Genomic DNA, 12,167 nt, shown 5'->3' on the forward strand with positions numbered 1-12,167 from the left:
GGGCTCTAGGGGTGTGTTGATTTGTTCCTGTGCTTGTGTAGGGAGTGTCCTGAGCAGATGGTGCAGTTTCTTAGTGTACTCCTCAGTGGGATCTGAGGAAAGTGGCCTGTAGAATTTGGTATTGGAGAGTTGTCTGGCAGCCTCCTTTTGGTAGTCAGACCTGTTCATGATGACAACAGCACCTCCTTTATCATCCTTTTTTATTATAATGTCAGAGTTGTTTCTGAGGCTGTGGATGGCATTGCGTTCTGTACGACTAAGGTTATGAGGCAAGCGATGCTGTTTTCCCACAATTTCTGCCTGTGCACATCAGCAGAAGCATTCTATGTATAAGTCCAGACTGTCATTTTGACCCTCAAGAGGAGTCCATGTGGAGTTCTTCTTCTTGTGCTGTTGGTGGGAGGGTATCTGTGTCAGTGTGCTGTTCAGTGTTGTATTGAAAGTATTCTTTGAGTCGGAGACGGCAAAAGTAGGCTTTCAGATCACCGCAGAACTGTATCATATTTGTGGGGGTGGTGGGGCAAAAAGAGAGTCCCTCAGATAGGACAGACTCTTCTGCCAGGCTAAGTGTGTAGCTGGATAGATTGACAATATTGCTGGGTGAGTTAGGGGTACCACTGTTGTGGCCCCATGTGGCAGGTAGGATTTTAGACAGCGTACAGTCCTTTTTCCTCTGTAGAGAAGTGAAATGTGTAATATAGATCTCCTATCTCATTTTAGTAAAGTCCAGCTATGTGGAAGTTCGTGTGGAAGGTTGGTTTTTTATGAAAGTCTCCAGATTGGAGAGCTCTTTTTTGATGTTTTCCTGTTTGCTGTACAGGATGTTGATCGGGTGGTTCCGCAGTTTCTACCTGCCTCTGGAAATTTCCACTACATGCATCTGATGAAGTGGGTCTTTGCCCACAAAAGCTTATGCTCCAATACATCTGTTAGGGTACGTCTACACTTGCCCCCTAGTTCGAACTAGAGAGGCAAATGAAGGCAACCAAAGTTGCTAATGAAGCGCGGGATTTAATATCCCACGCTTGATTAGTACAGTCGCAGCCAGTCGCCATTTTGGAAATTGACTAGCCCGATTTAACTTGCTGCATATAGACACGGTACTCCGAGAAAAACCCCTTAACTCGAATTAACTGGTACTCCTCATTGTATGAACAAGTTAAACTAGGGGGCAAGTGTAGACGTACCCTATGTCTATAAGGTGCCACAGGACTCCATGTCGCTTTTGAAGATCCAGACTAACAAGGCTACCCCTCTGATTCTGAACTTTAATTCTGGCATTTACTAACTTTTGAGGGCTTGACTTTGCCACCTTAAAACTATTACTTGAACACAGTTACTCTGTGTATAATTAACATAGGATCCACCATACCAGATCAGATCGCTGGTCTATCTAGTTCAGTATCTATAACCAATATCTACAAGAAATTTCACAGTGGACCTTTTAAAGAACAGTCAGCCCTTTTAGCCCGTGTCAGTAATTCAGCACAAAAATGTCTTACTAGAATGAATCTTCAGAATGTAACCATACGTAAAATGTAAGCACTATCTTTTACCTTTAAATTCACAAAGCTGTCCAGTATGCTCATGATATTGACCATGCCTTTAGTTTTCAAATTTTTATATCATACTCCTCGCCATGGCATTCAAATGCCCATCTTCAACCTCAGAAATATAACTGAATTACTGATCATACCCCAAGTTCTATTATTTCTCTCTTGGATCATAACCCAGAAGGTATGTTGGTTCTGTGTATTATCAGCCTAACTGCTTAGAGAAGAATGATTTCCCTTGAATCTGTAGGAAAGATTTTATTTATTTTGTTCAATAAATAAGTTCACATGCCTTTGGGTTTTGAACAGTTTTTAAATTTTTAGTAAATGTATCTATTCTAAATTTTATTTTTGTGTACAGGCAGTCCCCAGGTTACGTACAAGATAGGGACTGTAGGTTTGTTCTTAAGTTGAATTTGTATGTAAGTCGGAACTGGTACATATTGTAGGGGAAACTCTAGCCAAACATTTCTCCAGAGCTCAGTTTTATTCTCCCACACCTCACTTCCCTCAGTCCTTTATTCTCAAGCTGAGGTGTCTGCTGAGAAAAGCCGCTCCGCGTCTCCCTGGTCTGCTGGGAGGAAGCAGCTAGTGCGGGGTTGCCTCACCCCGTTTGTAAGTAGGGATCCGATGTAAGTCGGATCCATGTAACCCGGGGACTGCCTGTACATGATTTTCAGCCCTCAATAGTCTTAATTATCAATCACTAGTCTTATGTATTTCATTAAGGCTGGGTCTATAATCTATTTCAGTATCAATCAATATTTTTCCCTTGGTTTAGAAAGGACATTTCATCCTATCTTAGGTAAGGCATCTTTTGTCTGCAAAAAACAAGTTATCTATAGGATATTCTGTGTTGTCATTTCTGAGTGGGATGTTTTATACTCATGTTAAATGAAGAGCTAGCTATCCATGTATCACTAACCAGAAATATATAATGGAAATAAAGGAGTAACTCTGAAAATAGAACAGTCTAAAGAGAACTCTAAATAATAAACCTCCTACTTCAACAGACATGATGATAGTAGAACACGCATTAACTGAACAGAGTAAAGAAAAAGTATGAAGTTGACAGCTCAGTCCGGCAAACTGAAGTGGACTAGCCTCTTGGTCAGGAAGTAGCCTGTGTTAGTGCTAATGCATTTTGCATTAGTGTGTTGTTGATAAAATCTTGAGGCATGTCATCAGAGTTAATTACTGAAATCTACAGTGATTCTACCTCACCTGTATGTTTTACACAGAAACACTAGAACAGCAAATATGATCCTTATCTATGAAAGTTTATTGCAGAATATCTGCTCAGTATATGAGATGGCTGCCTGCTAATTTAAAATGGCATTTTTTTCTGTAGATTCATGATCGTTTTAAAGTTATTTTAAGTCTTGATCAGAATTTTACAAAAACAAAAAAGTATTCTGACAATACCAAAGAATGCATAACCAGTCAAAAAGCAGATTTTATGTGTTCCCATTTACAAAATTATTCAGATAACCAGATACATCCAAGAGCATTGAACTTTTTAATTGTTCAGGTTGGAGAATGAGGAATATCACCCTTACATTGTAAGGGTATGTCTACACTACAAAGTTAATTCGAACTAACAGACGTTAGTTTGAATTAACTTTGATAGGCGCTACACATACAAACTGCTAGTTCGAACTTAATTCGAACTAGCGGAGCGCTTAATTCGAACTAGGTAAACCTCATTCTACGAGGACTAATGCCTAGTTCGAATTAACTAGTTCCAATTAAGGGCTGTGTAGCCACTTAATTTGAACTAGTGGGAGGCTAGCCCTCCCCAGCTTTCCCTGGTAGCCACTCTGGGCACCACCAGGGAAACTCTTCTGCCCCCCTCCCGGCCCCGGAGCCCTTAAAGGGGCACGGGCTGGCTACGGTGCCCGTGCCAGGTGCAAGCCTGCCAGCACCCAGCCAGCAGACCCTGCACCTGGCACGGCTCGAGCCAGCCACCTGCTGTCACCCAGCCCTCCGCCTCTTCCCGGAACCAGGCTGGTGGCTCCCGGGAGCCTGCCCGGGTCCGCAAGAGGTGGGTGCTGGCCTGGTCTAGTGCGGACATCGTGGACCTCATCCACGACCTCCGCACTAGGCACAGGAAAGTGGCTGTCTAGGGAAGGATAGCTGCCAGCCTGGCCACCCAGGAGCAGGTGTGCATGAAAATCAGGGTGGTCCACTGAGACCCCCGACCCTGAGCCCTGAGCTTACAATGGCCGTACTGGGTCAGACCAAAGGTCCATCTAGCCCAGTAGCCTGTCTGCTGACAGTGGCCAACACTAGGGACCCTGGAGGGGATGGACCGAAACAATGACCAAGCCATTTGTCTCGTGCCATCCATCTCTAGCCTTCCACAAACAGAGGCCAGGGACACCATTTCTACCCCCTGGCTAATACCTCTCCATGGACCCAACCTCCATTACTTTATCTCACTTCTCTTTAAACTCTGTTCTAGTTCTAGCCTTCACAGCCTCCTGCAGCAAGGAGTTCCACAGGTTGACTATTTGCTTTGTGAAGAAGAACTTTCTGTTGTTAGTTTGAAGCCTGCTACCCATTCATTTCATTTGGTGTCCTTTAGTCCTTCTATTATGGGAACTAATGAAGAACTTTTCTTTATGCACCCTCTCCACACCACGCATGCTTTTATAGACCTCTATCATATCCCCCCTTGGTCTCCTCTTTTCCAAGCTGAAAAGTCCCAGTCTCTTTAGCCTCTCTTCATATGGGACCTGTTCCAAACCACTGACCATTTTAGTTGCCCTCCCCTCTCCCACCCTCTCTCTTCCCCTCTCCCACCTTCTTTTCCCAGTCTCCCCGAGTTTTGTTCAATAAAGAGAGTTTCTATTTTTGAACACACGTGTCCTTTATTTTGTACATGAGGAAGGGGGGCTAGGGAGGGGTAAGTGGAAGGAGGTGAGGAAGGAATGGGGTACGAGCCCCCGATGGGGAGGGCTGGGCTGGCTCTGTGGGCTCCTCGGGGTGGAAACTCTCCTGAAGCCCCTTGTTTGACCCCCCCCCCTCCGGATGGCAGCCTGCGGCAAGTGCAGCCGGGCTGATGGCCGAGTGCTGTGATGTGCCCAGTGTGGGCACTCCGGGCACTCCAAGCCAGGACTGGTTTGCAAGCAGGGCACCTCTGAGAACTGTCTGTCCGGGGTGGGGGTCGGGACCCTTTAAGCGCAGCCCTCGGCAGGCCTGAGACAGCATCTCCACGCTCTACGTCCTAATCTGATGCCCTGCCGGCACTGCTTCCGGCCATCCTTAACCTCAGTTCAGGGTCCACTCAGTGTGGACATGCTAGTTTGAATTAGCAAAATGCTAATTCGAACTAGTTTTTAAATCTAGATGCGCTAATTCGATTTAGCTTAGTTAGAATTAACTAATTCTAACTAAGTTAGTTTGAATTAGTGCTGTAGTGTAGACATACCCTAAAGGATCTGTATGAAGTAATCCTGGTCTGAAATGTAAAAGATAGAATAATGTACTCAAAGATATTGCTAACTAAAGTACCATGGAGTACTCAATAAATCAGTCAACTCTGTTATTCATGGGATAGGCTGTCTGAATTCAGAATACTGATTATGGCTAGAAAAGTGCAGTATATTAAAGGTTATGAAATAAAAGAAAATACAGCCTGACAGAATTATAAAGTTTAGAAAGTCTCTATTTCTCTATCGGTTGCCACCAATCTTGGAGTCTTGCAAACTTAGATTAATGATAGTCAGAACCTAATCAGTGTTGAGTGATCTGGACCCTGTCAGAATGTGTAAAACTTCAAAGGAGTTATGTGGTAAAGAGCTCAGTTTAATGTTAGATGTATCTCAGACTTGGTCTTAACCAGGCTTTTTAAGTTGAATGTGCATTGCTTTATATAATATTAATGCCCAGCTCTTCTATAAAATTTTTCATTCTTAGATCTCAAAGAGCCGGATTTGGAAAGACATTTAGATGCCTACCAGTACAAGTAGGCATTATTAGGATTTGAATATGCACTTTTGGAAATTCCACTAGCCACTTAGATGCATTTTTAGGCATCTAAGTACCTTTCAAACTTTGGCCCAAAATACATTAGAAAGTTAATGGATGGGAATCTGAGGCATATAAACATGAAGAGATTTATTTGCCTGTGATCACCTAGCAGGCCAGTAGCAAAGCCAGCTATAGAACCCAGATCTCCCTTCCCAGTGTTTTATCCATTAGACAATAGTGCTTCATTAGTAGCAAGTAGTGTTCAGAATCAGATTTAAAATGTACAGGTATACAAGTTAAAAATGGCTTAGAATTTGCACTGCCATTGAGGAATGTTGGCTAAACAACCAGTGGAGCCATTGAACAACTGAGATACTAAAGTTAATATGGTTTTTGTAAAGGGAAATCATGACTCACCAATCTACTAGAATTCTTTGAGCATGTGGACAAGCATGCAGACAAGGAGGAATGCCAGTGGATATAGTTTATTTAGATTTCCAGAAAGCTTTTGGCAAGGGACCTTGTCAATAGACTCTTAAGTAAAGTAAGCTGTTATAGGATAAGAGGGAAGGTCCTCTCATTGATTGGTAACTAGTTAAAAGATAGGAAACAAAGTGTAGGAATAAATGGTCAGTTTTCAGAATGGAAATAGTTTAACTTGTGGTGTTCTCGAGGGGTCTGTAGTGGGACCAATCTTATTCAACATATTCATCAATGATCTGTAAAAAGGGGTAAACAGTGAGGTGGTAAAATTTGCAGATGACACTAAATTACTCAAGATATTTAAGTCCTAAGCATACTTTGAAGGAATCAAAAGGATCTCACAAAAATGGGTGACTAGGCAACAAAATGTCAAATGAAATTCAATATTGATAAATGCAAAGTAATGCACATCGGAAAACATAACCCCAAGTATACATACACATTTATGGGGTCTAAATTAGAGGTTACCACTTAAGAAAAGTCATTGTGGATAGTTCTCTGAAAAAAATCCATTCAATGTGAAGCAGCAGTCAAAAAAGCTAACAGAATATTGGGAATCATTCAGAAAGGGATAGAAAATAAGACAGAAAATATCTTATTGCCTCTATATAAATCCATGGTATGTCTACATCTTGAATACCGTGTGCAGATATGGTTACCTCATCTCAGGAAAGATATATTGGAATTGGAAAAAGTTCAGAAAAGGGCAACAAAAATTATTAGGGGTATGGAATGGCTTCTGTATGAGGAGAGTTAACAAGACTGGGATTTTTTTATCTTGGAAAAGAGACGACTGGGGGGGGATATGATAAAGGTATATAAAATCATAACTGATGTTGAGAAAGTAAATAAGGAAGTATTAATTATTCCTTATAACACAAGAACTAGGGGGTCACCTAGTGAAATTAATAAGCAGCATGTTTAAAACAATCAAAGGGAAGTATTTTTCATAGAAGGCACAGTAATCCTATAGAACTCCTTGCCAGAGTATATTGTGAAGGCCAAGACCATAACAGCATAAAAAAACTTGATAAGTTCCTGGAGAAAGGATCCATCAATGGCCATTAGTCAGGTTGGGCAAGGATGGTGTCCCTCTCTGTTACCAGAAGCTGTGGAGAGGGTGACAGGGGATGGATCACTTCATGATTACCTATCCTGTTTATTTCCTTTGGGGCACCTGGTATTGGCAACTATTGGAAAACAGGATTCGGGGCTAGCTGGATCTTTGATGTGACCCAGTATGGTCATCTTATGTTCTTAGTGTTAATCTATCATTCTCTCTGTAGTGGGCTTTCCAATTATTGCTTTGTCTTTTTATTTCAGCCACGTGGAGCTAGTGACTATTTGGAAATATCTAAGAATTTTGACACTGTCTTTGTTCATAACATACCAATACTTACCATGGCAAAAAGGAGTCAAGCGCGCCGCTTCATTACTCTTATTGATACGTTTTATGATCACAAGGTGAGAACTAAGTGTTACAATTACACATGTATGTAATGGTATTTGGCCATTTTATACATGATTCCTGTTTTCCATCAGGTAACAAGTAAGACCATTTTATTTTAAATAACATTGTTAGCTAGCACAGAATCTCACATTTAGTTCAATCACATGCATAAATTGCACACAAAAAATGGCAGTTTCTCTGTATGTTTTGGCAAAGACTTAACAGAGATTATATATTACTGAGATGGCTACTTCTCCAAAATTTGTTATGGTCATGTCCAATCAAGACTCTTTACAATAATTAAAACACACAATAAATTGTCATGTTAAAAAATCAAGTCAAATAGGCTGCTACCACCTCTGGTATCACCTTCAGCACAGAATTGTTTACTCACCAGTCCAGGACTGAGCTCTGTGATGGCTCACACCAGAGCCTGCACAGAACCCCAGTGAAGTCATTGCAGCTCTATGCAGCTCAGTGCAGGATCAGGGCCTTATTTTCCCTAAGTTTCAATAACTGGCCAGGGGGGTCTCCCAGTCATAACAGTGAAATAGCAAGATACTTCTATATTTTAAATTCTTTCTTTACCTTAGTAAAAGTGATTTTGGAACTGAGAGAGAAGAGAGGTAACTTACATTTTTAATATTTAAATGGAGAGTAAAGGCCATTCCCAGAAAATTGTCTATGATTATTTAATCATGTTAAATATTCTTCTTTGAAGACTTTCTCATATAAGACTCTCACTCTTGGGTTTGTGCTCCTTCACGCAATGCTACAAAATTGCCAGCTTAATTTCAGGATTGAGAATCATGTGCAATGTCTTCAAAGAAGCAGAATTATAGGGAATTCATTTTCTTTTATTTTAATTTTTCAAAACCATAATTTACTTTGGCTTTTTCCATAGCTAGAATATACATATTTTCCTTAATAAAGGTACCTTCACATAAGAATAAAATCTGGCAATTTCTAGACATTAATAATCCAAAAAGTGTTTTTTAAAAAAGTGAAAAAATATTAACGATTAAAAAATTTTGAGCTTAATGTAATATGACCATATTTTAAAACAAATATTCTTCTTTGAGTAGTGTGCATGTGGGTGCTCCATCTTAGGTCTTGAGGTGCCTCTGCGCACCTATTCAGAGATTTACAGTAGCAGTGCCCTCCGGTGGGCCGCGCAGGTGGCATGCATAGTGCCACTACCACACATGCGTGGCAACTGTCCCTTCAGTTCCTTCTCTACTGCTGTTGGCGTCGTTCGGAACCACAGTTGCTCTCCTCATTCGCTTACTAGTTGAATATTTTTCAGTTATTAGTTAGTGTTGCTATTAGTTAGAGTTAAGTTTTTTCTTCTTTATTGAAAAAAGAAAAAAAAACGTTTCCTGTTAGACCACACCAATTTTTGGCCTAACAGTTCTACTCTCTTTGGGATTCCTGGTTCCCTGGGATTCAAATGCTGCCTCTCTTGTAGGCTTTCTATCCCCAGTTGACGGTCATTCCCAGTGTGTGCGTTGCCTCGGTCAGGAACACACTACCACATACTGCCAGCATTTAAAACATCTTACAACTCGTACAAGGAAGGCATGGGAACTTCAATTAAAACTCCTTTAATTGGAGAATATGGTGAGACCAACTTCAGACCAGAGCACTCCTCTCCCCTGCACCAACCGTCACCTCTGGCCATGTCTGAAAGAACAACATCGGCCAGCTTGTATTTAAGAGACTCTTCCTCTGACCAAACCAGGAAGAGATCTCACTCCTCAAGTAAAGGTGACTCTTCTTCAAAAAAATGGAAGCAAGCACCTAATGTGCCCCCTACTCCAACTCCAGTCAGGGTTCTGGACAGGGAGGCTCCGGGACTGTCTGGAACCAATGGTTCCTGAGGGTCCAAGGACCTAACTAAGCCAAGCAAGGCGCCAGGCAAGGTCAAGGCAAAATACACACCATTGGCACCGTTGGCACATATATTTGCAATGATGAAAGATAAGGTCAAGTTGGCCATGGCACTGCCGGCACCAAAAAAGCCAAAGCCACATATAGTACCATCAGCACCCATGCCACCTCCAGCACCAAAGAGCCACAAGCATGTGGTATAGACTCCCTCTCGGTACCGTTGGGACCGTAGATAGCGGCCATAGTTCTTCAAGTGGCTCCGTGGGTGCTCCACTCTAGGTGTCGGATCCCGTCCTGGCGCCGCGGCTTGGAGATTTCTCATAGCCGTGCTCTGCCGGCTCGCGCACGCGTGCTTCCTTAGCAAGGCGTTCGCGCCTTTGATCAGCCGCGCGTGCAAGCCGGCAACCATCAGTTCCTCTCAACTGCCTCAGATCACGGTCAGAGCTTCCTGAGTATTTCTCTTCAGAATGTTTTCAGTCAGTTTTTGCATCTGTAAATAGTTAAATTTGTTAGTATTAGTCGTGTTCCTGCTAGTTTGTTCTCCTGGTCATAAGAAAGTTTAAAAAAAAAGTTTTTTTCCTCAAGCTGCTTCTCATAAAGCGCTGCACAAAGCGCTAAAAGTAAAATTGACAAGGTTTCACACGGGGCTTATACAGGCATTTATTCTGTACTCATTTTGAAAATGCCTGGATCGACTGGTTTTAAAAAGTGTTTGGCATGCCGTGAGCACATGCCAATGGCTGACGGCCATGACACCTGCATTAGGTGCCTGGAGGAAGCTCATGTCCCCGAGAAGTGCTCTCACTGTAGAAAATTAACATCGAGAGCCCGGAGGGAGCGGGAGATGAAGATAAGAATGCTGATGTTCAGGAAGGCATTGCAGTCTGACCCGATCCCTCCCGCAGCCACAAAAGCCCCTGAACAAAAACGCAGGGCGGCTTCCCCGGGACCAGACGGCTCGAAGCGACCGAAGCCGTCCTCAGTGTGATCCCTCCCTTCAGCAGCTGCAATGACTTCAGGGGCATCCAAAATGACCCCCGGGGAGTCTGGACAATCTGCTGGGGTGGCCATCAGAGAGCCCCCACCACTGAGAGCGAGAGCGGTTTCGGCACCAGCATCGGGAGCGGCGCCGCAGCTAGCTGGCAAGTCTGCACCGGTCTCAGCTGTGCGCTCTGTGAAATTGACGCCGGTGCCGCAATTGACCAGCCGCTCTGCACCAGCTTCAGAGGCACCGGCTATAACAGCGCCTGCCTCACCGGACCCGCTTATGGCGGCACCGACCTCCGCAGCACCGTCTCCTCTGGCACCAGGCTCCAAGGCAGAAGGTCTTGATGCCTCAGCCCCAGCCCCACTGCTGACTATGGCACCGGACACTCTGCCAGCACCAGTATCATCAGCTGTTTTCCCCGGCACCACTCCACTGCTATTCGGTGCCTGGCTCTCCTGTGGCTGTTAGGGCAGAAGACACCTCCCTACATAGGAAGGCATTATCAAAGACTCATTATAGAGACAGATCCCTGTCTCCAGATTTTTCACCGTGAAGGTACGGTCGCTATCGTGACTATAGTGTTTCTCCTACACGGGTCACGTATGGACGGCGTAATTATAGGGACATAGTGTATCTGGAAACACGTCGGTCCCGTTCACGGTCCTGCTCACCCGGTCGATCCTTAAGATACAAGCCTGGTAGACGCTTCCCATGCCCCGTCTATTATATCCAGCATGATAGTGCACACTCGTCACACCACTCCTCCCCGTTGCATTCTGAGCGCTATTGTGACAGCTACCATATACCATAGGATGATCATCCCCGGTGTGATCGTACATCGTCCTCCTGTAGGGGATCCTCCTGCATTTGTCAACCATTGAGTGCAAAATACTTACCTCATCAATCACAGCACCTAGATTCACCTTCTCCATCTAAGAGTCCAACGATCCAACTAGACCAGTCCGAGCCGGAAGAGGGGCAGTTGTCTGATGTTGAAGACCCCAAACCGGAAACTTCTCCAGCAGACTGCTCCTCGTCATCTCCGGATGAGGCAATATTTCCAGCTGACATCTCTCCACCGGATGATCTGAGACAATTCCAAGACCTCTTTAAATGTGTGGCGGGCACACAGGGAATACAGCTAACGGTTATTCCGGTTAAAAAGCACCGTCTCTTGAAAAACCTCCATCCACAACAACGTGCAAAGATCGCCTTACCTATTGATGATGCGATCATGGAAGTGGCGGATGAGATATGGCAGACCCCAACATCTGTTACACCTACCAGTAAAAAGGCTGACAGAAAATATTTTGTACCGGCGAAAGGATTGGACTTCTTGTTCAATCATCCCCAGCCTAACTCATTAGTAGTGGACGCAGCACAACGTAGGGCTAAAGCACCACAGTACATACACTTCCGGACAAGGACAATAAAAAATTGGACATTTTTGGTAGGAAGGTCTACTCCTCAGCCACACTTCTACTGCACATCGCAAATTATTCGGCCCATCTATCAAACCATAATTTTGATAATTATTCCAAACTAGCGGAGTTACTTCATCATCTCCCGGATAGTAAGAAGCCACTCTTGAAGGCAATAGTCCAAGAAGGGTAAGCATCAGGTAGTACAGCACTGCAGATAGCCATGGATGTGGCTGACACAGCAGCTAGAGCTACTGCCACAGGTATTGCCATGAGGAGATCATCATGGCTGTCATCTGCAGGAGCCCCAAAGGAGATGCAAAGCAAGGTTCTGGGGAAAAGGCTTTTATTCCCGATATTTTCTCACACCAAAAAAGTCGGGAGGCTAGAGACCCATTCTAGACCTT

The 12,167-nt window shown here is 43.7% G+C and overlaps 1 protein-coding gene across 3 annotated transcripts in view; it reads left to right on the forward strand.

Moving 5' to 3' along the window:
• The window catches only part of AFG1L (AFG1 like ATPase), a 129,712-nt gene that overhangs the window by 103,298 nt on the left and 14,247 nt on the right, over nucleotides 1-12,167 (forward strand). For all 3 annotated transcript variants that reach the window (XM_075923095.2, XM_075923093.2, XM_075923094.2), the window contains one exon: nucleotides 7,335-7,475. In XM_075923095.2, coding sequence (XP_075779210.2) covers nucleotides 7,335-7,475 — 141 coding nt within the window. The remainder of the gene's footprint in view (nucleotides 1-7,334; nucleotides 7,476-12,167) is intronic.

Source organism: Pelodiscus sinensis, chromosome 3 (genome assembly GCF_052426305.1).
Source record: "Pelodiscus sinensis isolate ZL-2025 chromosome 3, ASM5242630v1, whole genome shotgun sequence".
Taxonomy (NCBI): domain Eukaryota; kingdom Metazoa; phylum Chordata; order Testudines; family Trionychidae; genus Pelodiscus; species Pelodiscus sinensis.